The 27,546-nt window shown below is 46.2% G+C and overlaps 1 protein-coding gene across 2 annotated transcripts in view; it reads right to left on the bottom strand.

Annotated features, from left to right (window-relative positions):
- LOC143975136 (putative ATP-dependent RNA helicase DDX60) overlaps positions 1–27,546 on the bottom strand; it is a 595,575-nt gene that overhangs the window by 168,744 nt on the left and 399,285 nt on the right. For both annotated transcript variants that reach the window (XM_077477174.1, XM_077477173.1), the window contains exons 30-31: positions 16,632–16,736; positions 8,200–8,400 (exon numbers count right to left, since the gene is read on the bottom strand). In XM_077477174.1, the coding sequence (XP_077333300.1) occupies positions 8,200–8,400; positions 16,632–16,736 (306 nt within the window). The remainder of the gene's footprint in view (positions 1–8,199; positions 8,401–16,631; positions 16,737–27,546) is intronic.

Consider the following 27,546-nt stretch of genomic DNA (forward strand, 5'->3'; position numbering starts at 1 on the left):
TGATGTCTCGGCCTTCCAGCCTGACGCCTTCCAGCCTGATGTCTCGGCCTTCCAGCCCGACGCCTTCCAGCCTGATGTCTCGGCCTTCCAGCCCGACGCCTTCCAGCCTGATGTCTCGGCCTTCCAGTCCGACGCCTTCCAGCCTGATGTCTCGGCCTTCCAGCCCGACGCCTTCCAGCCTGATGTCTCAGCCTTCCAGCCCGACGCCTTCCAGCCTGATGTCTCGGCCTTCCAGTCCGACGCCTTCCAGCCTGATGGCTCGGCCTTCCAGTCCGATGCCTTCCAGCCTGATGTCCCGGCCTTCCAGCCTGACGCCTTCCAGCCTGATGTCCCGGCCTTCCAGCCTGACGCCTTCCAGCCTGATGTCCCGGCCTTCCAGCCTGACGCCTTCCAGCCTGATGTCCCAGCCTTCCAGCCTGACGCCTTCCAGCCTGACGCCTTGCAGTCTGATGCCCCGGCCTTGCAGTCTGATGCCTTGCAGTCTGATGCCCTGGCCTTGCAGTCTGATGCCTTGCAGTCTGATGCCCCGGCCTTGCAGTCTGATGCCTTGCAGTCTGATGCCCCGGCCTTGCAGTCTGATGCCTTGCAGTCTGATGCCCCGGCCTTGCAGTCTGATGCCTTGCAGTCTGATGCCCCGGCCTTGCAGTCTGATGCCTTGCAGTCTGATGCCCCGGCCTTGCAGTCTGATGCCTTGCAGTCTGATGCCCCGGCCTTGCAGTCTGATGCCTTGCAGTCTGATGCCCCGGCCTTGCAGTCTGATGCCTTGCAGTCTGATGCCCCGGCCTTGCAGTCTGATGCCCCGGCCTTGCAGTCTGATGCCCCGGCCTTGGAGTCTGATGCCTTGCAGTCTGATGCCCCGACCTTGGAGTCTGATGCCTTGCAGTCTGATGCCCCGACCTTGGAGTCTGATGCCTTGCAGTCTGATGCCCCGACCTTCCAGTCTGATGCCTTGCAGTCTGATGTCCCGGCCTTCCAGTCTGATGCCTTGCAGTCTGATGTCCCGGCCTTCCAGTCTGATGCCTTGCAGTCTGATGCCCCGGCCTTGCAGTCTGATGCCTTGCAGTCTGATGCCCCGGCCTTGCAGTCTGATGCCCCGGCCTTGCAGTCTGATGCCCCGACCTTGGAGTCTGATGCCTTGCAGTCTGATGCCCCGACCTTGGAGTCTGATGCCTTGCAGTCTGATGCCCCGACCTTGGAGTCTGATGCCTTGCAGTCTGATGCCCCGACCTTGGAGTCTGATGCCTTGCAGTCTGATGCCCCGACCTTGGAGTCTGATGCCTTGCAGTCTGATGCCCCGACCTTGGAGTCTGATGCCTTGCAGTCTGATGCCCCGACCTTCCAGTCTGATGCCTTGCAGTCTGATGTCCCGGCCTTCCAGTCTGATGCCTTGCAGTCTGATGTCCCGGCCTTCCAGTCTGATGCCTTGCAGTCTGATGTCCCGGCCTTCCAGTCTGATGCCTTGCAGTCTGATGTCCCGGCCTTCCAGTCCGATGCCTTGCAGTCTGATGTCCCGGCCTTCCAGTCCGATGCCTTGCCGTCTGATGTCCCGGCCTTCCAGTCCGATGCCTTGCAGTCTGATGTCCCGGCCTTCCAGTCCGATGCCTTGCAGTCTGATGTCCCGGCCTTCCAGTCCGATGCCTTGCAGTCTGATGTCCCGGCCTTCCAGTCCGATGCCGTGCAGTCTGATGTCCCGGCCTTCCAGTCCGATGCCTTCCATTCTGATGTCCCGGCCTTCCATTCTGATGTCCCGGCCTTGCAGTCTGATGTCCCGGCCTTGCAGTCTGATGTCCCGGCCTTGCAGTCTGATGTCCCGGCCTTGCAGTCTGATGACCCGGAGCTCTCTGCCCCGCCTGATGACCCGGAGCTCGCTGCCCCACCTGATGACCCGGTGCTTGCTGCCAAGCCTACTGCCCAGGCTGATGACCCGGTGTTTGCTGCCCAGCCTGATGACCCGGTGCTTGCTGCCAAGCCTACTGCCCAGCCTGATGATCTGGTGCTTGCTGCCCAGACTGATGACTCGGTGCTTGCTGCCAAGCCTACTGCCCAGCCTGATGACCCGATGCTTGCTGCCAAGCCTACTGCCCAGCCTGATGACCCGATGCTTGCTGCCCAGCCTGATGACCTGGAGCCTGCTGCCCAGCCCGATGACCCGAAGCACGTTGCCCAGCCTGTTTTTATTTCCAGATCTAAACTTCCAGACCCTGGTGGTGGGATACATGTTCCATTGTCGGACTTGGGTGGCACGCCTCCCAGTAGGTTAAGAGACTCTGGCCGGAGAGCGGTCACAGGGGAGACTTTTCTGGACTTTTCCCCATTTACATGCACTGTCAGGTCAAGGGCAGAATGGAGTGTCCGGATGCCACTCCTATGGGGGGGGGGGAACTGTCAGGAACAGTGTTGTTGCTGGGATCGCCTGCTGGTGTCACTGTTTCTTTTGCCATCAAAGGTTGCAGTTCTGGTGGTCACCAGCGGGTGTCTCCCAGCAAATGGACATTCTAGCAATCTAGCTGCACCTGAGTGGAATTGCTTGGAAGTATATAAGCCCGCCCTTCACTGAGGCTCATGGCTTCAGAATTCCTTCCTGCAAGCCTTGTCCCCGCCTGATCTGAGCCAGTGCCTGAAACCTGTTCCTGATTTGCTTCCTGTCCTGGACTCCGTTTCCTACCTGATTCCTGAGACTTGTCCCCTGATTCCTGCCTTGGCTCCCCTTGCTTCCGCTTCCTCCACCTGGCCTCCTGTTCCCCTTGTCTCTCATCCCTGCCTTGTTATATGTGTTCCCTTTCCATGTGTAAATATAGTTAGTTAGTTCAGGGTTTTTGGGGTTTGCTGTGTATTATTTGTGTTCTTGCTTGTTTATGGTTTGCTGTGTTTGGTTTGCACGTGTGTTTTTCCTTAATAAATATTTATATTTTCACTTACCTTTTGAGCCTGATTCCTTTAGTGCAGCCCATTGATCTGTTTACTCTGTGCTGGATGCCTGTGTTAGGCATCCCTCCCATGACACTAGCTCAATATCTGATTACTAATGTACTAGTCCAAACGTTGCTTCCACTCCTGAAGGTATTAAGGTTTACACTGTCGCTTCATCATGATGTTGTATTAATGTTATTGTCAGGGCTGGCTTAGCCCTTCCTCCTCTGGGCTGGCCGCTCAGCTGTTTGCTAATTGCCAGCTCTCTTCACTTTCCAGTTACCAGCTGTTCCCGATGATGCTCGTCTGACCTGCCTATTTAAAGCCTTCCAGCTCACTTCTCCTTTGCCTTCATGTTGGTCACATCACAAGGAACCATCTCCTGCTGTTTGTTTCAAGACTGGCTTGCTGACATCCCTCCTGGCTTCTTATCCTGCTTGCAGTTGCTCTCCTTGGATCCCTGACTTTGGACTGGCTGATTACCCGATCTGGTTAATGAACTCTGGACTGGCTGACTACCCAATCTGGCTACTGGACTCTTTCTTATTTTATTTTTATTACATGACTGTATATGCCTCAAAATTAATTTGCTACTTGCCAATGTAATGTACAAAACCCAATAAAACATTAAAAAAAAAAAGAAAAAAAAAAAAGTTGGCCAATTAACTGGCCCTTTTTTCTTAGTTGTAAACAGGCTGAGTGACAAATAACTGCCCAAAATAGGTGCTCTATGGGATATGGTTTTTATATACACATTATATATATATATATATATATATATATATATATATATATATATATATATATATATATATATATATATATATATATATATATATATATATATACACACACACACACACACACACACACACACACACACACTATATGTGGGCTATCGACTTTTTAGGCACGGATTATAACAACTAAGTAATTAAAAAATCTTTTTATTTACAAAAATATTACAAAAACAAAACAATAGTCAGTAAAAAAAGTCAAAAGTCAAAAAAGAACATCATCAGACATCCACACCAATTATTCCTCAATTGTTTTACCACTTAGATATAATGTAAATACTCTAATATTCGTGGAACAACCACATAATCATCCAAAGAGTGGAATAAAGGGTAATCCAAAAGTAGTGGAGCATCAATGAGGGTTGAGTGACAATATTATGCTCGATATGTTTCGCGTCTCTCAAAATGCTTCTTCTGAAGCTTAACCATTTTCAGACCGGTCCATTTTGCTGGCTTAAGACCAGACCACTTTTTGTGATTCTGCACTGCGTCATTTTAACTGACAATTTCGCGGTCGTGCGACGTGGCTCCCAAACAAAATTTATGTCATTTTTTTCCCACAAATAGAGCTTTCTTTTGGTAGTATTTGATCACCCCCTGCGGTTTTTATTTTTTGTGCTATAAACAAAAATAGAGCGACAATTTTGAAAAAAAAAATGCATTATTTTTTACTTTTTGTTAAAATATAATAAATATCCCCCAAAAATATATAAAAAAAATGTTTTTTCCCCCTCAGTTTAGGCCGATACGTATTCTTCTACATATTTTTTGTAAAAAAAAAAAAAATCACAATAAGCGATTGATTGCTTTGCGTAAAAGTTATAGCGTTTACAAAATAGGGGATAGTTTTATGGTATTTTTATTAATAATTTTTTTTACTACTAATGACGGCAATCAGCGATTTTTATTGTGACTGTGACATTATGGCAGACACATCAGACATTTTTGACACATTTTTGGGAACATTGTCAATTATACAGCAATCAGTGCTATACAAATGCATTGATTCCTGTGTAAATGACACTGGCAGGGAAGGGGTTAACCAGGGGGTGGCAGTGTAGGGGTTAAGTGTTCCTAGGGGCGTGTTACTAACTGTGGGGGGCTGGGTTTTGTGTTAGTGAACACTGATCTCTGCTCCAATCACATGGAGCAGAGATCAACGTCACTTGTTGCTAGGCAGAATGGGAAGATGCTGTTTACAATGGCATCTCCCCGTTCAGCCGTCCTGTGAGACGATTGCGGGTACGCCAATATGCCTGCCCGTGCCATTCTGCCGGCGTACATCGGCGTGCGCCGGCCGGGAAGTGGTTAATGTGACTGATGAATAATGTAGGAACTCGCTAGAGGAATATTCCATAAACAAGGAAAAATGGATTGGAACAAATCCACTAATGACTGTATATATTATGTAAGAAGCCAAACCCAAGGGGTTAATATATTGATATGTTAGGAGATCCCAGAAAAAAACTTCACCGGGTACTGAATGGAGCCAACGCTCAATAAACTACGGAAATAGAGAGCCAGAAAGGGATGATAATTAAGCCATATTCGGACCATAATGGAACTACTTGAGGCAAGGGTATTAAAATAGCCAGACGCCAGTATATAGTACTAAGAACAGGGGTAGTCTCCTAGGGATCCCCGACAGCTTATCGTGTGAACCACCGATATCCGATCAAAGTGTCCTGCCTCCATCTTCTTCTTGCTCCAGTGTTCTCATCCGGCATCTTCCTCCACAGCGTCTCTTCTTCGTTCTCGGGCTGCTCTGTGCAATGAGAGGCTCCCGCTCTGTGATGCTTCTCTTTTTCTTCTGTCCTCGTGGGGAATGGCCGCATCAGGTGTTCACCCAGACCAAATGCTTCATCAGCATCAAACACAAATGGGAGTCCTTCAATGTTCCCTTTTATGGAGGTGGCAATCCCAAGCCACCACTCTGGAGATGCCTGTAGAACTCCATCTGGGTGATGACTCCACCATCCGACATCCTGCCATTCTTCCCCACGTAGAGGAACTCATATCGCCGACACCACGCCAACATCACAATACTATTAAACCGCTTATAGTTATAATAGTATGACCCAGAGTTGGGGGGTGGAATTATGTGGACTTGTTTCCCATCAATTGCTCCTCCACAGTTGGGAAAGTCCCAACAATCGGCAAAGTGGGATGCCACAGTCTGCCATTCCTGTGGCGTTGAAGGAAACTGTGGAATCATACAAGAAAAAATAATAGTCATTTTGCAGATAAACATTGCAAGCAGATTAGACACAAGTATAAGGTCCACTTATCAGAGTCCCGTCCCCCCCGATGGCCCATTGTAAACATTTTAGGGGGTGGGAGATGTTTTGGACAGGTAACCCTCTCCACTTCATTGAGAGCTTAATGAATAAATAATGTGTTACTGTGGCCAGCCCCTCCTTACATACACTATTGGCATCCCAATGGACAGGTAAGAAGTGTCATAATACAAAAATAAAAAAATACACACTGTACAAATGGAAGCACAGTTTTACATTCTGAAATTACCTATCAAGATAATAGGAGAACAACATTTTAAACAGTACCATTTAAAAGTATTCAGGCAGGCCCTTTCTCTACATGCTTTGGTGAATTCATCCATAAATATGACCACAGAAGAGGTAGGGATAGTGTGTATAGGTTTGGCAAAATCAGCAGATAGAGGATTGGAATCGGTTGACTTAGCGGTTGGGGGGAGAGAGGGTTCCAAATCATTTTGGTACCCCCAAAAAAGCCTCTGGCACTCTGCCTGAATTTAAGGACACAAATAACATTTGTATACATTTTAGGGGGTGTTTAGGGTAAAGCATTACTATGGAGCTGAGAAAATACATTGTTAAGTGACTAGGCTAGGTGTGTATGGGCCCAGGACAGCATGCTGGGGAGGTTAGTGAAGGTAAATATGCATAAAGGCCAAAAAAGGAAGTTTAAAAACTTCCAGCATGTATGAGGTCAGAGAGGACATTCATAGCATATTACAACCATGGTAATTAAGGAATGATGAAATAAATACAATACATTAGCAAACATTAAATACATATAATGTGATGTTAAAGAATAAAACTTATAATAGTCCTAATAAAGTCCTTCTGCAGGACCTGAATGATGGCAGAACAGGTCTCTGGAATAATGATCCCCAGAGCCTGGGGGGGGGGGGGGGGAGATGCCTGTCGAGAACTTGATGTCCTGCAGACTTTTCCCCGTCGCCAAGAACCGCAATGTGGCGACTAGCCTCTGTTCAGGAGTGATGGCTTGCCGCATGCAGGTGTCCTGCGTGATAACATAAGGGTTACAAGGGAAATATCCGCGCTAACCAGTGAACCTTAAATTAACCTATATTAATTGGTGTAAACACCAAATGAGAATATGAATCACTTCAACCTCCTCTTTGTGTGAAAAAGCAAACAGATGCTGCAATTAAAAAAATCTGAATATAGGGGTTTATATGTAAGTGAAAGAAAACTTCAATTGTGCAAACTGGATGAATCAAGAGAACAAATGAGCAACTGGAATACAAACTTCCATGCCCCGACTAATGTGCCATTCACCCCTACTGAATAAAAATCAATAATCAGTGATAAAATAACTATTAAGAGTGTCCCTGCTGCACAACTCATAAAATAAATGAAAATAGTGGGATTAAAGGTCTACACGACACACAGGTCAAATAGACCTGAAACCCGAAATATCAATCAATTATATAAATAAATAAATAAATAAATGAGCCACCAGAAATACAAATTTCCGTGCCCGAACTAACGTCCCTGCTAAATAAATAAAACTTATAACCAATGACCAATTATGAAAAATTTATAAATAAATGGTGACCAATAATTAATAATAAAAAGTGTCCATACTATACAACTCATGAAACAAGTGAAAATGTTGAAATTATAAGTCCATATGACACACGGGTCGAATAGGTTTTAAACCTCAAAGTTTTTTCAGATATTTCAGTAGCCAATATTGACAAAACAGCAACAGTCTATCTTTCCACCCTCTCTTCAGACAGAGGTGCCACACATCATCAAGCAGGTAACAGCTTTACAGAAAAAGTGAAATGTGACAGATTGGCCGCTTACCAGATCCCAGGATCAATAGAGCGTATCTCAGACCGAAGCCTCCACACAGGGCGATGTCTCCCTCCAACTCCTCAGCCTGGAACGTCCACTCTCCTGGTATACATTATTGGCATAAGTGCCAATAAAGCATGAAACATGTTAGCCCCCTTGCCCAACTCCCTCTCAATTCCACAGTTGCTGATATTCAGAGATAACTTTAGCCCACAATTTGATACTCCCATCTACTTCCCAGAAGACAAGACAATGCAGGCCAAGTCTTTTTTTTTTTTTTTTGCAGACCTGCACCTGCTTAGTGTTGGCTTGGAAAATGACCAAAATGTTACTTTTACTTTCAGTTTAGTAAAGGTTTTTCCCCTTTCTGCATAAAATTGTAAACAGTGTTAAAAACTTACTTTAGCTTTAGCATCCTCTTTGTCATCTGCTTTGGCTGCTAGCAGCATTAGTCTTAGTACAAGGGATATACTCAGAGGAAACTGACCCCTTAGCTCGGGAACATTGGACTTCATAAGTTTTTTCACTTTTGGCACTGGAATGTTGAAGAAGTATACACTTCCCTCTAGATCCAGACCTCTTCTTCCAGCACGACCTGCCATCTAATAAAAATATGGTATAATTTTTTTTTTTTAAGTACCTTATCTACTGTATCTCTGCTTTTATAAAAAAATATGTATATCATCACAATTTCTCTGATAAAGACATAAATGTCACAATCTAGCTTTCAGATTTTTGTTTGTGAAATTCTTACCTCCTTGTAGCAGTGTATTGCTAGATCTGTGACTCCATTTCACATGTGCTGCTGGCTTCACTGGTCACCTATGGGCATAACCTTCTCTCTCTCTCTCTCTCTCTCTCTCTCTCTCTCTCTCTCTCTATCTATCTATCTATATATATGTATACACACATACACACATACATATACACACACGCACACACACACACACTAGGGATGAACCTGATGTTTGAGTTGAATGTAAGTTGGAATCAGACATCAGGTGTTCACCTGTTTGCCGAATAGCGAACAATTTGGGGTGTTTGCGGCAAATTCGAAAGCCGCGGAACACCCTTTAAAAGTCTATGGGAGAAATCAAAAGTGCTAATTTTAAAGGCTTATATGCATGGTATTGTCATAAAAAGTGTTTGGGGACCTGGGTCTTGCCCCAGGGGACATGTATCAATGTAAAAAAAAGTTTTAAAAATAGCCATTTTTTCAGGAGCAGTGATTTTAATAATGCTTAAAGTGAAACAATAAAAGTGAAATATTCCTTTAAGTTTCATACCTGGGTGGTGTCTATAGTATGCCTGTAAAGTGACGCATGTTTCCCGTGTTTACAACTATAATGAATTGTTGGTCCTGTCAATACACATAAAAGTAATTGAAAAAAACAGCATGGTATTCCCCCACAGTCCATTATCAGGCCCTTTGGATCTGGTATGAATATTAGGGGGAACTCCGCACCAAAATTTAAAAACAAAATTGCGTGGGGGTCCCCCCAAATTCCATACCAGGCCCTTAAAGTCTGGTATGGATATTAAGGGGAACCCCACACCAAAATGTTTTTAAAAAATGGCATGGGGGTCCCCCTTAAAATACATACCAGACCCTTATCTGAGCAGGGCAGGCCGCAGCAAAACAGGGGGGATGAGAGAGCGCCCCCCCTCCTGAACCCTACCAGGCCACATGCTCTCAACAAGGGGAGGGAGCTTTGGGGTAGCCCCCCCAAAGCACCAAGTCCCCATGTTGATGGGGACAAGGGCCTTATCCCCACAACCCTTGCCCAGTGGTTGTGGGGGTTTGCAGGCAGGGGGGGCTTATTGGAATCTGGAAGCCCCCTTTAACAAGGGGACCCCCAGATCCTGACCTCCCTCTTGTGTGAAATGGTAATGGGTACAAATGTACCCCTACCATTTCAAAAAAAAAAAAGTGTGAAAATGGTAAAAATGACATGACACGGCTGTGCTGTTCTGGCGTTGCTCCTGCTCTTTCTGCTTGAAAGGCTGCCATAGCTCTGGCAGTGTGTGCTCTAATACTTATTGGGATTTCTTTCCCTGCTACTGAATAGGCCAGCCCAATAATTACTAAGAGCCATCTGGCAATAGTGCGTCGGGGCGCCTTACACCCTTTTCTGGCCCCGGAAAACAAAACAAATAAACAGTGTGACTTTCTTAATGTTTTGGTCAGCTCTAGGTACTGTATGATACATCTCTTTACATCCAAATAATTAAATATCAGTTCCTTCTCCCCTGAAGGGTTGGGACTAAATGAGGGTAAGACTACCTCCTGGCTTCTATGAAAGCCAGATACTACTTTAGGCAAAAAATCCGGATCAGTTTTAAAGACTATCCGATCTAGGAAAATAATGCAAAAAGGGGGTCTAACTGATAAGGCCTCAATCTCGCTGACCCTTCTGGCAGTTGTCACTGCTACTAAAAATACTGTTTTCACTCCTTTAGTAAACATACTTCTAAAGTCTCAAAGTTTTAGATTCAGTAAAACTAAAGATAGGTCCCACCTGGGAAAGGGCATACCCTTGGACTAGTCTCTGTCTAATAAGAGCCCTAAAGAATCTGACTACCCACGGGTTGACCTTTGAGGGTACTTATGGATAAGCCCTTGTCTGTCCCGCACTGCAAGAATTCCAACACTGCATTGAAATGTAGCCAGACTTTCTTATAAATCTGGCATGTTTCCTTTTTCCTGCTGTCAGGGAGGGTGGAAACTAACCTCTCTGAAAAACCCTTAGCTTTTAATATACCCTCCTTTGTAGCCAGGCCGCTAACTTCCACTGGCGTATTTGTGGACAGAGGACTGGACCTTGTGAGAGGAGATCCTCCCGAGGGGGCAAGAATAAGGGAGGTTCTACTGCCAGTTGTTTGAGTATTGAGAACCATGCCCTCTTGGGCAAATGTGGTGCCACAAGAATCAGAGACGTGTTTTCCATTTGAAGCTTCCTCAGAACTGCCGGCAACAACACCGGAGGTGGGAAGGCATAGCATGTCTTGAAATGCCAGTTCTGGATCAAAGCGTCCACCCCTAAAGCTCCCTCTCCTCTTCTTAGGGAGAAAAAACAGGGGGTTTTTGTGTTGCTTTTTGATGCAAAAAAGGTCCACTTCCGGAGATCCCCGTCTCTTTGATATGAGATTGAAGATCTCCTGGTTGAGGACCCAGTCGCCCTCTCTCAGCTTTTCGGCTGAGAAAGTCTGCTATCGCGTTCTTTTCTCCTCTCAGGAAAACTGCTGAGAGTGAAAGAGTGTTGGTCTCGGCCCAGCTCAGAATGTCTGTTGCTAAGGTCAACAGGGCTCTGCTTCTCGTGCCGCCCTGCTTGTTTAAGTAGGCCACAGCTGACGAGTTGTCTGTCCGCACCTGAATGTGGTGGCCCTGGAGTTCTTTTTTGAAAAACCTGAGGGCTAGCCCGACAGCCCTCAGTTCTTTCCAATTGGACGGCCGACTTAGCTCGTCATCTTCCCAGGTGCCCTGAGCTAGAAGGGAACCCAGATGTGACCCCTAGCCTTTACCACTTGCATCTGTGGCTACCACCCGAGGAAACTGGGATGAGCCACAGATGTCCTAGCGACAGGTTTGTCACCTTCCCCCACCACCAGAGGGATCTTTTTACTTGATGTGGAATGTGCACTAGGGTGTCTAGATCCTCCTGACAGTGGTCCCACACCCTTAGAACGAAGGTCTGTACAAAAATGTAGTCCTGCCCACTGCACTGCTGGGAGGGTAGATGTTAGCAGACCCAATGCTGACATCAGAAATCTTATGGAAACCTGTTGGTTGCTCTGAAGAGAGGCTACAGCTCTGTCCAGTTTTTGTACCTTCTCTATTGGTAGAAAAACTCTCAACAGTGTTGAGTCCAACAGGAATCCTAGATATGTGATCTGTTGTGCGGGAATCAAACTGGACTTCTCCAAGTTCAGTAGCCAACCCAGGTCTGTCAGAACCCTTTTTGTTAGGTCGTGATCTTTGGCTAACTGTATTGAAGACGCTGAAAATAAGAGCAGGATGTTCAGGTAGGCTATTATTGATATCCCCTGGAGGCAGAGAAAGGCCTTGGCCTCTGCCAGGACTTTGGTAAAAATGCGGGGTGAAGAGGATAGCCTGAATAGTAGTGTCTGAAATTGTAGGTGTACTGTTTCTCCACCTAGGTCTACAGCAAGGCGTAGAAACTTCTGCGAGGCCTCTGCTATAGGGACGTGTAAATACGCGCCCCTTAGGTCCAATGATACCATGAAACGGTTGTGGGGTAGCAGAGCACTTACTGTAAAGATTGACTCCATACGTAATCTTTTGTATGTTACTGACCTGTTCAGGGGCTTTAAATTCAGAATTAATCTGAATTTCCCTGTGTGTTTTTTAACCCCGAAAATGTGTGAATAAAAACCCCTTCCCTCTTCTGCCTTTGGGACTCTGTGAACAACATTTTGATTTTCTAATTCCCTCAGTGCTCTCAGCAAAGCCTCGGCCTTTGCCGTGCACCTGTGTAAATGCGTGACAAGGAATCTCTGTGGGGGAGGTCTTGTGAACTTCTTATCACCCCTAGAATAAATTGATTGGGGGATATTGCCTCCCACTGTGGGAGGAAGGTCCCCAGTCTTCCTCCCACCGTGCATGGAATGTCACTGGTTTTTACGGGGCTGGTCAGGAGGGCGAAAAATTGCCCCACCTCTGCCCTTGCCTTTTTGGGGCCAGGTTTTCTTCTGCCCTTCTGGCTTTGGGGCTTCCCTGTGGCTTTGTGGGCAAAACCCCTTTTTTTGTTTGTACTGGAGTTTTTCGCTTAAGAGGAAAGGATTTCTTCCTGTCTGCTGTGCGGTCTAGAACAGTTTCTAAACCTGGGCCAAAGGGGAGGTTTCCCGTCAAAGGTTCTCTCCTTCTGAACCTTCCTGGGAATCAGAAGAAGAACTGTCTGGTTGTCTCTGTTTTGTCCCTGAAGAGCCTGCAACCTCCTCTGTCCTACTTGTAGTAGCACCCTGAGCCTGAAACAGGGTTGTATCCTGGGGAGCTGGACTAGTGGGAAGTTTAGGATCTAAATGAAGAGAAGGTGAACGAGAGCTCTGACTTAAGCTGCTAGTCCTGACTTCTGTTCAGATTCCATTTCTTTAACAAGGGAGTCTATGCAGTCTCTACACAACACCTTTGTCTATGATTCCCCTAGAATGTCCCTACAGGAGGCACACTTCCTTTTAGAGCTATGGGTAGATTTAGACTTTTCTGCAGCTTTCTGAAATACATGTACAAAAAGGAAAAGCAGTTAAAAACGTGTCACTTTAGAATTCAAAATACAACTCTGGGAGTGCACTAGACCCTCTTTAACATGCGGGAATCTGAGCCTCCCCCCCGACCACCCAGAGGGTCTGCCCCCTTACTGATAGGAACCATAGATGGAGGGGAAATCCTAGATAGAGAGTACCCTTCCTCAGGGTAGTCTTACCTTAGGAAGGCTGGAGGTAGTGTCGTTGGTTGAGCATCCACTTCCGACATGACTGCAGGTGGCTGCTACTATCTAGTCTCACACTGCCTGTGCGCGTTCCTGACTCATCTCCAGCTCGTGCCTGGCCCCCCTATAAGCTCCACGACCTGGAAGTCGTGGGTTAAAGGCAAGCGTTCATCTCCGCCGGAAGTGATGTTGCCCATCGTCCGGCCCGCCAAGTTCCAAAAATGCGCTCTATACAGAGTACAGGGAGATCCGAACGGCCTGCCCGCTGCGTCCCTGTAGAAGCGATAGGGGTCCCCTAGGGAGCCCCTGCTGCCTTTTGCAGGATCTGAAAAAAAATGGCCACAGCCTCCCTGACCAACCGGCCTTGTTCCCTGCACAGTGTCTCCCCGCTGGAGGAAACACTAATAACTGAGGTCCGGCAGGGCAAGTGAGAATTTATGGGCTGGTGCAATGTTTCCAGAGGAAGAGGAGGAGACTATCTCTCATAGTGGCTGTCCTGAAAGACGAATAGGGAATAAATGGTGTCACTTTTATCCCTATTGCAAGGAATGTAAACATCCCTTTAGCAAATACACAGCAGTGCCATTAATTGTTAATGACACCCTCAAATATCTGCTGACATGACGTGTGATTTTGAAAAAGGGTTAGAGACTTTCTTCCACATTTCTAACGCATAGAGCAGCCCATTGAAATAATTGGGCTGCCTTATACGCGACCTACATCTTTATCCACCCTGTGAGTACACCTTTGCATCCTAAAACCCCTGCTAACCTCTGCACCCCTAACCTCCCCCATCCTCTCCACTCCAACCCTCCACCCCTTTAATGCTACCTGCCTCCTCTGCTCATCTTTGCACCCACCTTCCTTACATCTATACATCCCCACCTTGCTCATCTGTGCACCCCAAACTGTTATTCCTTCTCTGCCTACCTCTGCACACCCCACACTACCCTCCACCCCTCCAATTTTCTTGCCTTTGCAGAACAGGCTGAATGACCACTGTTGCAGGCAGGACTTTCAAGCATGCCTTTTCATCTCCCCAGTGGGCAGCATTCAGTATAGGTGATGGTGGATATGACCTCAGGGGGGCATGATATACACATGAATGTTGCCTCTATTTATATATGAATGCCTCCGGTCCACAGCTATATACAAATGAATGCGGCCACTATTTACGGATCAATGGTGGTTATTTACATGTAAACACAGGGTCTGCAGGTGAGTCATCTAACTAGGGCAGAGTTGGGCAGCATTAGTAGCAGCACTTCACACTGAGATATCAGGACACAGCACATGACTAAAACTTCAAGGGACAAGGTAATTTAAACCGGGATAGTTGGCTAGTATGAGGTAGCTGCTTTGGGCCCTGCAACAATGACAGGGCCCAGAGCAGCTGCAATTTTTGCCCTGCCTTAAAGACACCCTGTATGTGTTCATGCAGGACAGGACTGCAGTGAGCACCCATGCTGCTCCTGAATGTCTCTGAATTTGATTTCAGGTACAACAGAGCCAGGGACACTGTCATGTAGGGACAGGTGGTCATACTTCCCAACTTTTTGAGATGGAAATGAGGGACACCTGTCAGCAAAAGTGTGCAGGCATGGGACACACCCCCGCCATGCCCCCTTAAAGGAGGATTGTACAGAAAAAAACAAGATTGGTTAAGCCCACAAATGCTTTTTTTACCAAAACTTTTCCTATATTGGCTTCTGGAATTTACAAATGCAGCAATTTAGAAATCAGATGAAAAGTTTTAGCACTGGGGAATACTTTTTGATAGATAAAAAGTGCATTTTATATACCTCTATATAGATCAGGCCAAAATGAGGGACAAATGAGGAGAAAAGAGGGACAGAGGGATATTGCTCCAAATCAGGGACAGTCCCTCGAAATCAGGGACGGTTGGAAGTTATGTGTGGGGATTCAGATTTTAACAGTGCTGCAGACGTGCAGGAGTGAGGGTGCGGTAGTAAAATGGTCTGTCAGCTTTAATCTGGAAGTGATACAAGAGCCTATCACTTCCACCACCTCCACAATGTGCCACCCATTCCAGCCCACCTACCATGTACACCGGGCTCCTCTATCCCACCTGCAGGCCCGGTGTTGTCATGGCAGGTGTCCCTGGGATTGGTGGCAGAAGCTCAGCCTCCCAGCTTCACACTGACCAGGAAGTGACGTGTACTTGTCATTCTGCAGTATCAGTGCCCAGGGAAGCAGCTGATGGAACATGGTCTGTGTTCCATCAGCTGCAGTGGATTGGGGGGGGGGGGCAAAATGTACCTTCACCTAATCCTTGCACTGGCCCTGTCAGTCTAGGGCAGTGATGGCGAACCTTGGCACCCCAGATGTTTTGGAACTACATTTCCCATGATGCTCAACTACACTGCAGGGTGCATGAGCATCATGGGAAATGTAGTTCCAAAACATCTGGGGTGCCAAGGTTCGCCATCACTGGTCTAGGGTAAAGAATTAGGTGGGAGTTTGGTATTTTCAATAAAACTATAATAAGGAAAGAAGAATTTAAGAAGAGGAATAGTAGGCTTTCGGCTGGGTTCACACTGCTGCACGGAACAGCTCACAGCAGGGGTCCGGTGCATCCCTGTTCCCCATTTCAGGACTGATTTCAGTCTGAATTTTTGGCTGAATTCAAACCTGAAATGGACCAGAAGACAGACAGGACTCCTGTGCAATTAGTTCCAGAGATGTATGAACTGGCTCCACTGAGAGCTGTTTGCAATCTCCTGACATGCGAACTGGATGCGGAGAAACCTGCATCCAATTCGTAATAGTGTGAATCCAGCCTTAAAGTCTAGGACTCCCAGTCCTTGTTTTTTTTAGGGATGAGCTTGGTCTGTATGTCAACTCATAGAATTGCATTCTGCCAGATGAAACTAAGGGTCAATATGTTAGAGAAGACTTTGTGTATTATTTAATGGAGATTGGAAATCACGGAAGTGATAAAGAAGTTTGGAAAAAAAAAAAGATATTCCTAGCCAGGATATGCATTCAGGGACGAAGGTCTGGAATGCAGGTCTTCTGATTATGTGCGTTTAGCTGCATTTAGATCCTGGATGCACAGAATCCTAGTTTCTATAAATGCAGATAAACTGACCACACCTATATGCAAGTAAACACAGTGTGAATGGCACCATTGAACATTGTTACATGCATTTTGAAATGCCCTCTACACACATAAACCCAGGTTTGACAATTGCAGTGTGAATGCAGCCTAAGCTTGTGGACCTGATAATCATATGCTGCAAAAAGGTCAGCCCTTCACCCATTTAAAATGAATACACTGTTTAAAAAGCAGTGCGCCATAAATGATAATGTGCAAAGTGGCCCTAAAATGTCTTAAATAAAACTGATTAGTCAGTGTAAATTACCTGTCTATAGTTCAAAGCATCCAGGTAAATTGAATCATGCAAGAAAACCACAGATTTGCATGGCATGTTGATCCCCAGTGCAAGTGTGCCCGTAGCTGTTACAACCTGTGAAAAAAAAACATATACAGAAGTGAGCTTTTAATGTATATATGTATGTATGATCCCTTGCCTTGTAAAACAACCCTTTTATAAAAAAAAAAAAAAAAAAAGAAAGAAAAGAAAGTTAAAACATTTGTGTATATTGTGACAAATAGCCCCCGTCAGTTGTGGATGGAGTGTATCTGCCGCATAGGATTTTGCGATTCATAAAAGGTAAGTGGGGGAGCAGTTAAGAGGTTTGGAGCAGGATGCAGGGGGTTAAGAACTGGTCACACTTTGCTCCCCACCTGCTGTATAATTTGTCTTATCTTGTTTATTATGTGGTTGGTTCTGAGAAAGGAGACAAGCAGGCTGTGAGCTATTCACTAGCCAGAAGGCCTAAAAACTTTGCTGGACTTTTGTTTTACGACTCTTACCCCCTGTGCAGGAATCCTTTTGTTTGCTGTACATGCTGACCAATAAACATGGGTAGGAAGCCCTTTGAGTACATAGTAGAAGCTTTAAGTCAGAGGGATCTCCCTGCTCCCAAATGTATGACCTATTCAAGGCCCATTTGAAATACTGGAAAATGTTGGGGAAAGAACCGATCAGGTAAATTTAATTAAAGCATGGGAAGGTAGGGAAGCTCTCCTAGCCCTGGGTGATAAACCTGCAGGTTCCTGGCCCTCCAAGATGTTTCTTTCAAAGTGAATGTGCAATCAGAAAAATGCAGGTGGCCCTTCAAGAACCTATAGTTTGGTAGCTGGTGTTCAAACCTATGGGCTCTGTCAATTGTGAATGGACTGTATCACCCGCATAGGATTTTGTGGTTCATAAGGTAAATGGGTGGCAGTAAGAGGTTTGGAGAAGGATGCAGGGCTTAAGGACTGGCCACACCTTGCTCTCCACCTAAGGTATAATGTCTCTTCCCTGGGTTAAGCTGGATACACTCTATACAATTTTCCGTAGATTTTTTCCTTCAGATTTTCCAAAACCATATAATATGTAGGTCAAACCTTAAGAGTTTCAATTTGTATGCAGGCAGGCCCTTGCACTACATGGTTTTGGTAAATCTAAAGAAAATCAGACAACAAAAGTTGTATAGTGAGTAGGGCTACCACCTCATCCCTTAAACCCAAACACATATTAATTATTTACATACAAAATAGACACAGCACTAGTGATAATGAAAATTTACAAGTGAAAAAAGACTTAAAATAAAAGATTAAAGCAGAGTCCCAAAATTTCAGTCCATAGATGAAAGTGAAACAAACATCCACGCTTTGTATAGATAAGCTGTGAGGAAAACGTGACTCTCCTTCGCGTTGTATGCATCCATCTTCACACCCAAGTAAGAGTAAGTAGTCTGCTTACCAGCCCTCCGTGACTACTAGAATAATGGTCTCACCAAGCACAGCGAAATAGGTCTCCCCAGGAACCTTAGTAGTATCTGGAAACACCACTTTACTGGTAAAACTCGGAAATATAAGAAAGAAATGCTCCCACAGTGCAGTGGTTTAAAGTATCCAGATTTAATATGACATGAAGATTTCACTATACGTAATCAATCTCACCTGCGCTAATACACGTCCTCTCAGTCTAATGGTATAATGCATCTTTAAACAACCCATGTCTCCCGCATTTCCCCAGTAAACAGACATATTCACCATCTTAGCTCCATCGTTCCTTCCTCTGCCCTAATGGGCAGAGGCTCTTTGCTTTTATTCACTCATACAAAGGAAGTCACAAACAGGAAGTCCTGGCCCCAACAGCCATAGTTTATACAACAACCAATGAATAATGACTAGGGGAGTCTTATGGGCGCAGAACAAAACAATGAAACAGTGAAATAGCCTATGGTACTATTACCATCTTAGGCGTGTGTGTTTATGCATGTGTACAGTTATCTACATACACTTCCAGAAACTCCTTGGACCTGACAAGATACTGACAAGATACTTAACCTGCAAAGAATGGTAAACAATACAACATTTGTGTACATTGGTAAATTGTCACTGACATTCCTCAAAATCGACAATAATTAAACCCTCTGTAACACTTACGTTCACGTTCCTACTAAAATACAACAGCCACGACACGCAAGAGGGCTGTTGCGGTAGGGTCAAACATATTCTTGTTACTACATACAAACAATGAGAAGACTAAAACATGAGAAACATTTAGATACAATTGTGGGGGAGAGATTTTATAGTTCCCAAAAAGAAAATGAAAAAAACAAAACAACCGGACAGAATGCTGTCTTCTTAGCGATAGAAAAAAATACAATGGGAAAGACACGAGAGCATCTCAAAATTTTGCATGGGCCAGCCACACAAAGTTCAAAAACAGGCATGATAATTTTAACCACACAAACGTGTATTACACATCCATCAAGTCACTCATCATTACAGATTTCTGAAGCCACAGCTGATCTACTTCCAAGGTCTTTTTATTCTGGGGTCTCGTACCTCCAGACATCAAAAGTACCTTCCAAAGGAATACACCTTACTGTACCCTCTGACCATATATGCTAAAGGGATTTAATGGCCTTTTCCTCAAAAATAGACTTCATGTACTGTGCAAACATCTGACTGTGGGAAGCCTCATATCCCTTCCCTTGTATGGATTGCTCATTACCCACGCCAATTCGAATTGGCTTATCGTCTTACCCCTGCATCCAGGGAAGCCATTTGTCAGGGAAATAGGCGTAACCTTGCGAGGTACGATCGTGTTAACGCGCGTCAGCGCTCACGGAGGCGCAACGTGGTTCCCAGACGAACGCCTGATGCTACGTCCGATCGAGTGCGAGTACGCGGGGCAGGACGAATGCATAACGCTACACGTCGTAGGCGTACGAACGCGACGGCGCGCTCACGACGTAACCCAGGCTCCGTGCCTATTTAAACGTTCACCTGACAGTGCAGCATCGCTGGATTATCGTCAGCTTCTCCTGTGTACCTGTGCCTGTTATCCCTGCTGTTTGATCTCCTGTTACCGACCCGGCTTGTTTGACCTGCTTCTGCTACTCTCCTGGCTCCGACCTCTGGCTTATACCCGGCATTCCCTGTCTGCTCCCGGCACCGACCTCGGCTTGGCTTGGCTTCTGCTTCCCGGTCCCCAGCTCAGGACCCATTGCTCTGACCTCCGGATTGATCTCCCGTGTTTGACCCTCGGCCTGGCCTTGACCCTGCCTTTGGACTTCCTTGCACAGTTGCCTTCAGAGACTGGTCCTCTCAGCTTTTCCATCTGCTGCTGCTACCCGGCAACCTGTGCTACTGTGGGCACTGCATCCCTGTGTCATCTTCAGGGTTGTACTGCACTCGGCCGCAAGGGGAGCCCTCTCAGCATCTCGGCCTCCTTACCTCGCTATTGACAGTATAATCCAGCCAAAATGTCAGAGGCCGACAGAGGTAACTCCCCGATAGAGGCCATTCTACAGGAAGTTATGGCCCTTACCCCAGCGATTAAGGGACTCCAAGAGAAGTATCTCCGGCTGGAGGAACGTCTGCAGCACTCTTCTGAGTCACCCATCCCTTCCGGCCAGGGTTCTACCACTATAGTCACAACCCCTCCAGAGCCACGAGTCCCTGTACCAGAGTATTTTCACGGGAACCGAAGAAAATTTAGATCCTTCAGGAACTCATGCTATTTATACTTCTCCCTGCAGCCTCAGACTTTTTCTTCTGAAGAGACCAAAGTGGGTTTTACCATCTCTCTACTAAGGGACGATCCCCAGATATGGGCCCACGGCCTACTAGAGCAACGCAGCTCTTTCACTAATACTTTGGATCAGTTTTTTCAAGCTATGGCTCACTTATATGATGATCCCTTTCGGGCAGCTACTGCCGAAGCAACCTTGTACTCCCTCCGCCAGGGTGAGCGGCCTGCAGAGGACTATACAGTAGAGTTCCGTACTTGGTCTACAGATGCTGGCTGGAATGAGGCAGCCCTAAAATATCAATACCGGATGGGGTTGTCCGAAGTCCTCAAGGATGAGCTAGCCAGATTGGAGGTTCCCCCAACACTTGAGGATCTTATCCGACTTACCATTCAGCTTGACAGGCGCCTACGAGAGCGCCAGTCTGAACGCGCTCGGGCTCCTAATTCTATCCAGGCCCCACCTCCGGTCTGCCCGATGGCAACCTCTGTTCCGAATGGCCTATTCCGTTCCTCCTTAACCACTGAGGAAAGGCTGCACCGTCGTCAGGCACACCTCTGCTTCTATTGTGGGGAGTCAGGACATCTTATAAACAACTGTCCCACAAGGCCAAGTAAACCGACCCCCTGTACTCCATTTCACCTCCAAGTAACGAAGCCTGCTTCAGCCCACATCACCCTTCCTGTCACGTTGATGGTGGCAGGCCAGGAAGTCCACTTACAGGCAATACTTGATTCTGGGGCCTGCAGCTGTTTTTTGGATTTAACCTTGGCTAAGAGTCTTGCTCTCCCACTTCTTCTAAAGAAACAAAGACTGACTGTCCGTCTGGCCGATGGCTCCCTACCTAGCTCTGGCCATGTCACCAGGGAAACGAGACCCATTCTAACGACTACAGATTCAGGTCATCGGGAGTTTCTTAAATTTGATATCCTGTGTTCTCCCATGTTTCCCGTCATCCTAGGAATCCCGTGGCTTCAGGCACACAACCCTTGGATTGATTGGTTCAAGAAAGAAATAACCTTTACTTCCTCCTACTGCCAACAATATTGTCTGGATTCCGAATCTAGAGACTTGTCCAGCTGTTTGACCGTTCAACCCGTACCCAGTCCAGCTCCTAACATACCAGCAGCTTACCAGGAATTCAGAGATGTGTTCGACAAGAAAAGGGCAGATATCTTACCCCCTCATCGTCCCTACGACTGCCCCATCGAATTATTGCCAGGAGCTCCCATTCCCTTTGGCCGGATATTCCCTCTTTCCGAGACTGAACTTGGGGCCTTGAGACAGTATATAGACGAGAATCTGGCAAAGGGATTCATCCGTCCCTCTTCATCCCCTGCCGGTGCAGGCATCTTCTTTGTAGAAAAGAAGGACAAGACTCTAAGACCATGTGTGGACTACAGGGAATTAAATAACATCACCCTTAAGAACCGCTACCCACTTCCGCTCATCCCAGAACTTTTCCAAAGGTTCCACACTTCCCGCATTTTTACCAAACTTGATCTACGTGGAGCCTATAATCTTGTCCGTATCCGGGAGGGGGACGAGTGGAAGACGGCATTCAGAACAAGATTTGGGCATTTCGAATATTTAGTCATGCCCTTCGGATTGTGCAATGCCCCAGCAACTTTCCAGCACTTTATTAATGATATCTTCCGGGAGTACTTAGACCACTTCGTCGTTGCTTATTTGGACGACATTCTTATCTTCTCGACCACTCTGGAACTCCACAGAATACACGTTAGGAAAGTGTTATGCATTCTTAGGACCCATGGACTATTCGTTAAAGCCGAGAAGTGTGACTTTGAAAAAGAATCCATTCAATTCCTGGGACTCATCATCACCACAGGTGGAATTGCCATGGACCCCCAAAAGGTGAAATCTATCCTGGACTGGCCCGCTCCCTCTGACAAGAAGGGTGTTCAGAGATTTATCGGGTTCGCAAACTTCTACCGAAGATTCATAAGGAACTTCTCCACCATCGTAGCACCCATCACGCAGACCACTCGTCAGCATACCAAGTTCCTCTGGTCCTCAGCAGCACAGTCCGCCTTTGACCAGCTCAAGACCCTCTTCACTACCGCACCAATTCTGCAGCATCCAGATCCTGCCTTACCCTACGTGCTGGAGGTTGATGCCTCAGAGGTGGCCACAGGGGCAATTCTATCTCAGCGTCAAGGTCCCAAAGCATTATTGCACCCCGTAGCCTTCTTCTCACGGAAGATGAGCCCCCCAGAAAGGAACTACGATGTAGGTGACCGGGAACTTCTGGCGATTAAAACCGCCCTCGAAGAGTGGAGGTACCTCCTGGAAGGTGCCGCTCACCCCATTCTGGTCTTCACTGATCACAAAAACTTAGAATATCTCCGCACGGCCAAACGTCTAAGACCCCGACAAGCCCGATGGGCTTTATTCTTCTCGAGGTTCAATTTCCATGTGACCTATCGTCCAGGATCAAAGAATGGCAAGGCAGATGCCTTGTCCCGGATGTTCCCAGATTCCCCAGAAAGAATTCCACCCAGTACAATTCTGTCCCCTCAGAATTTCCTATTAATTCAACCGGATCTAAGGGCTTCAATAGTGCAGGCCTCTAGCCAGTGTACAGAAATAGAAGCTTCTTCCCTGAGAAGCCAAGAAGGGCTTCTATGGCATCAGAATAAAATTTTTGTTCCTCAGCAAGCCAGGTTACTTGTATTAAGGACCTTCCACGACCATCAACTAGCCGGCCACTTCGGAGTCCGGAAGACGATTGATCTTGTGCAGCGGTCCCTATGGTGGCCTACCCTAAGATCTGACTGTAAGAAGTACGTTGACTCCTGTACAACCTGCCAACGTAACAAGGGGTCTAACGCTAGATCCTGGGGCCTGCTAAGGCCGCTACCAGTCCCAGAAAAACCCTGGAAGGAAATCTCGCTAGATTTCATTGTGGAGTTACCTCCTTCTGAAGAGTATACTACCATCTTGGTGGTGGTGGACCGTTTATCCAAGATGGCGCACTTTTTGCCAATGAAAGGGACCCCCTCCGCCTTGGATACCGCAAAAATGTTCATAAAGGAAATTGTCCGATTACATGGTGTGCCCGACAGCATTGTATCAGATAGAGGGGTACAGTTTACCTCCAGGTTTTGGAAGGAGCTCTGTAAGTTGCTGTCAATTAGAATATGTCTATCCTCGGCCTATCATCCACAGAGTAACGGACAAACGGAAAGAACCAACCAGACGCTTGAACAATACCTACGATGCTTCTGTTCCTTTTCCCAGGATGACTGGGTTTCCTTGCTACCTTGCGCGGAATTCGCGTATAACAATTCAGTGCACGCTTCTACCAACCAATCACCCTTTTGGGCAAATTACGGTTTCCATCCTTCATTCTTACCCAATACCATTCCTGAATCCACGGTCCCAGCAGTCCAAGACAGAGTAAACCTCATCCAAGCAAACTATCAATTGCTCCAGGATACTATGAAGAAGGCTCAGGAGGAGTACAAGAAACATTATGACAAGAGGAAGAGAATTAACCCTGCTTTTAAGATAGGGGACAAAGTGTGGCTCTCAGCAGTGAATCTGAAATTGTCATGTCCATCTCGGAAGTTGGGACCCAAATTTCTGGGCCCTTTTGAGATTAGACGTGAAATTAACCCTGTAGCATTTGAACTTGCTTTGCCTAAATCTTTCAGAATCCATCCTGTGTTTCATGTCTCTCTTCTCAAACGTGTCATCTTCAGTCCTTTTTCAGGAAGAGAAGAGGTGCCCCCGCCTCCGGTTCAGGTTGGTGACGAAACCGAATTCGAGGTTGAATCTATCCTTGATTGTCGTCGGAGAGGTAGGACAATCCAATTTCTAATTAAATGGAAGGGGTACTCTGCTGAAGAGAATTCTTGGGAACCTGCAAGTTTTGTACATGCACCTAGGCTCATACACAGGTTTCGTAGTCTTCATCCCGAAAAATGGGCTCGTTTAGGCATCCGGAGGCTGCCCCTTGGGGGGAGGCACTGTCAGGGAAATAGGCGTAACCTTGCGAGGTACGATCGTGTTAACGCGCGTCAGCGCTCACGGAGGCGCAACGTGGTTCCCAGACGAACGCCTGATGCTACGTCTGATCGAGTGCGAGTACGCGGGGCAGGACGAATGCATAACGCTACACGTCGTAGGCGTACGAACGCGACGGCGCGCTCACGATGTAACCCAGGCTCCGTGCCTATTTAAACGTTCACCTGACAGTGCAGCATCGCTGGATTATCGTCAGCTTCTCCTGTGTACCTGTGCCTGTTATCCCTGCTGTTTGATCTCCTGTTACCGACCCGGCTTGTTTGACCTGCTTCTGCTACTCTCCTGGCTCCGACCTCTGGCTTATACCCGGCATTCCCTGTCTGCTCCCGGCACCGACCTCGGCTTGGCTTGGCTTCTGCTTCCCGGTCCCCAGCTCAGGACCCATTGCTCTGACCTCCGGATTGATCTCCCGTGTTTGACCCTCGGCCTGGCCTTGACCCTGCCTTTGGACTTCCTTGCACAGTTGCCTTCAGAGACTGGTCCTCTCAGCTTTTCCATCTGCTGCTGCTACCCGGCAACCTGTGCTACTGTGGGCACTGCATCCCTGTGTCATCTTCAGGGTTGTACTGCACTCGGCCGCAAGGGGAGCCCTCTCAGCATCTCGGCCTCCTTACCTCGCTATTGACACCATTGCACCCATTTAGGAGAGCACCGCCTGTTTCCTTCTTTTATGGTGGATTGACAGACTACAACCACTATATCTGGTCCAGTCGCCCAACTAGAAACCCTAACCGAGGTGTCAACTCTATGGCTTGTTGTACCAACACTTTTGGCACAGAACTACAAAGTACCACTCTTTTAACAACCAACTATTAACTATGCCAAATGATTAGTCAACAACCACAGATCAACCCCCAACTTATGTCTCTACCCATCACAGTGTATACATACACAAGCGCATTGCACTGTACAGCCGTACACTGCTTCGCTAGACTAAACTGCACAGAACAATTACGCCAGCTTTCTCTACAGAACAATGTGGCTTCTCTCTGTACCTAGATATTACAACCATAACGTGGATGCCTCCTGTTTGCTGTCTACCCAAAACTGTATTACAGTATAAAACAACTGGAATTAAATTTAAAAATCCCTGAGGAAGTCACGTGATTGGTGGCGATACGCGTCGGAATAGGAGGAACTAGGATACCGGAAGTGACATCCATACGACGAGTGGAAAGCTTGTTTGGTTGTTTTTAAAGCTGTCTTTGTTACCCGTTTTGTGAGTACCTGTTTAACCACTTGCCGACCAGCGCACGCCGATGTACGTCGACAGAATGGCACGGGCAGGCAAATGGGCGTATGTGTACGTCCCTTTAAATTTGCCGCCCTGCCATCGGGAGCGCGCCGCCGGCGGCAGGCTCCCGCGCTGGTCGGGACCCCGTGAGTCCAGTCGCGGGACCCGCGGACTCATCTCACGGGACGGCTGAATGGAGGAAATGCCGTGTAAACAGCATTTCCCCATTCTGCCTAGCAACTAGTGACTCTGATCTCTGCTACATGTGATTGGAGCAGAGATCAGTGTTCACTAAATGAAAGCCAAGCCCCCACACAGTTAGTAACACACCCCTAGGAACACTTAACCCCTACACTGCCACCCACTGGTTAACCCCTTCACTGCCAGTGTCATTTACACAGGAATCACTGCATTTATATAGCAGTGATTACTGTATAAATGACAATGGTCCCAAAAATGTGTCAAAAATGTCCGATGTGTCCCCCACAATGTCGCAGTCACAATAAAAATCGCTGATCGCCGCCATTACTAGTAAAAAAAAAAAAAAAAAAATTATTAATAAAAATGCTATAAAACTATCCCTATTTTGTAAACGCTATAACTTTTGCACAAACCAATCAATAATCGCTTATTGCGATTTTTTTTTACCAAAAATATGTAGAAGAATGCGTATCGGCCTAAACTGAGGGAAAAAAATGTTTTTTTTTATATATTTTTGGGGGATATTTATTATAACAAAAAGTAAAAAATAATGCGTTTTTTTCAAAATTGTCACTCTATTTTTGTTTATAGCGCAAAAAATAAAAACCGCAGGGGTGATCAAATACCACCAAAAGAAAGCTCTATTTGTGGGAAAAAAAGGACGTCAATTTTGTTTGGAAGCCACGTCGTACGACCGCGCAATTGTCAGTTAAAGCGACGCAGTGCCGAATCGCAAAAAGTGGTCTGGTCTTTGACCAGCAAATTGGTCCGGTCTGAAAGTGGTTAATACATTTGTCTAAATAAATTTCCATATGTACTTCACTATCGGAGCGTACTTCTCTTTTTCTTATGAGATCCTTGTGGAAAAATATTGAGCAGTGAGAGCTGTGTGGAAGCTATAGAGATACAAAACATCAGTCGTGGGGGCCAGCACTTATCTGCCAGGAATAGGGATATAATCCCTGGATCTTTTCATTTGTTTGTTCTGCTGTTTACCTTACAGCAGTAAGGTAAGGGGCCACTCCACCTGATGTGCCGTGAAACACTGGAAATAAGGATTAGAGACACGGTTTTTGGCACCTTATCTGGAGAAGCACTGAATAAGTCACTGGTCACTTTATTCACTTCAAGCCCACATAAAGACTGCCACGTTTGGAATTCTATATAGCTTTCTTGAATGTATTACTTTTGAGCTATTTTAAAGCACAAGACACCTTGTTATTTGTTTATTGCTGCTACTATATTTAAGCACTGGACACTTTACTCACTTATTTGATTATTCACGATTGTATTTGCTTGAGGCACTTTATACATTTTGAATTATTTTGTATACACTGTGCAATATATAATTGTTTAGCTTAGGGTAATTCTACTACACCTACTTAATAGTAGGAAACATTATCCCTGTTAGCTTATTATTTAGCACAACTGTTAATATACATCTATGCATAAAACACTGTAGTATAGTTTAATTTCTTAAGGTAGCGCAACACCATTTATTTGATTTTCACATTATTGTTATTTGGGGGGTAGGGTTTATACCCCTGTCGGTGGTTTGCTGCAACCTATCCTTAGTGATAGCTTATGCCCTTGATGATAGCGCGGGAATACCTTAGCTTTATTCTACTATATTAAAATACCTCTTCATAAAATTTCCACAACAAATAAAATAAGTGGATTGCACTGTTTATCTG

Source organism: Lithobates pipiens, unplaced genomic scaffold (assembly GCF_037356315.1).
Source record: "Lithobates pipiens isolate NorthernLeopardFrog02 unplaced genomic scaffold, aLitPip1_a1.2 Scaffold_13, whole genome shotgun sequence".
Classification (NCBI taxonomy): Eukaryota; Metazoa; Chordata; class Amphibia; order Anura; family Ranidae; genus Lithobates; species Lithobates pipiens.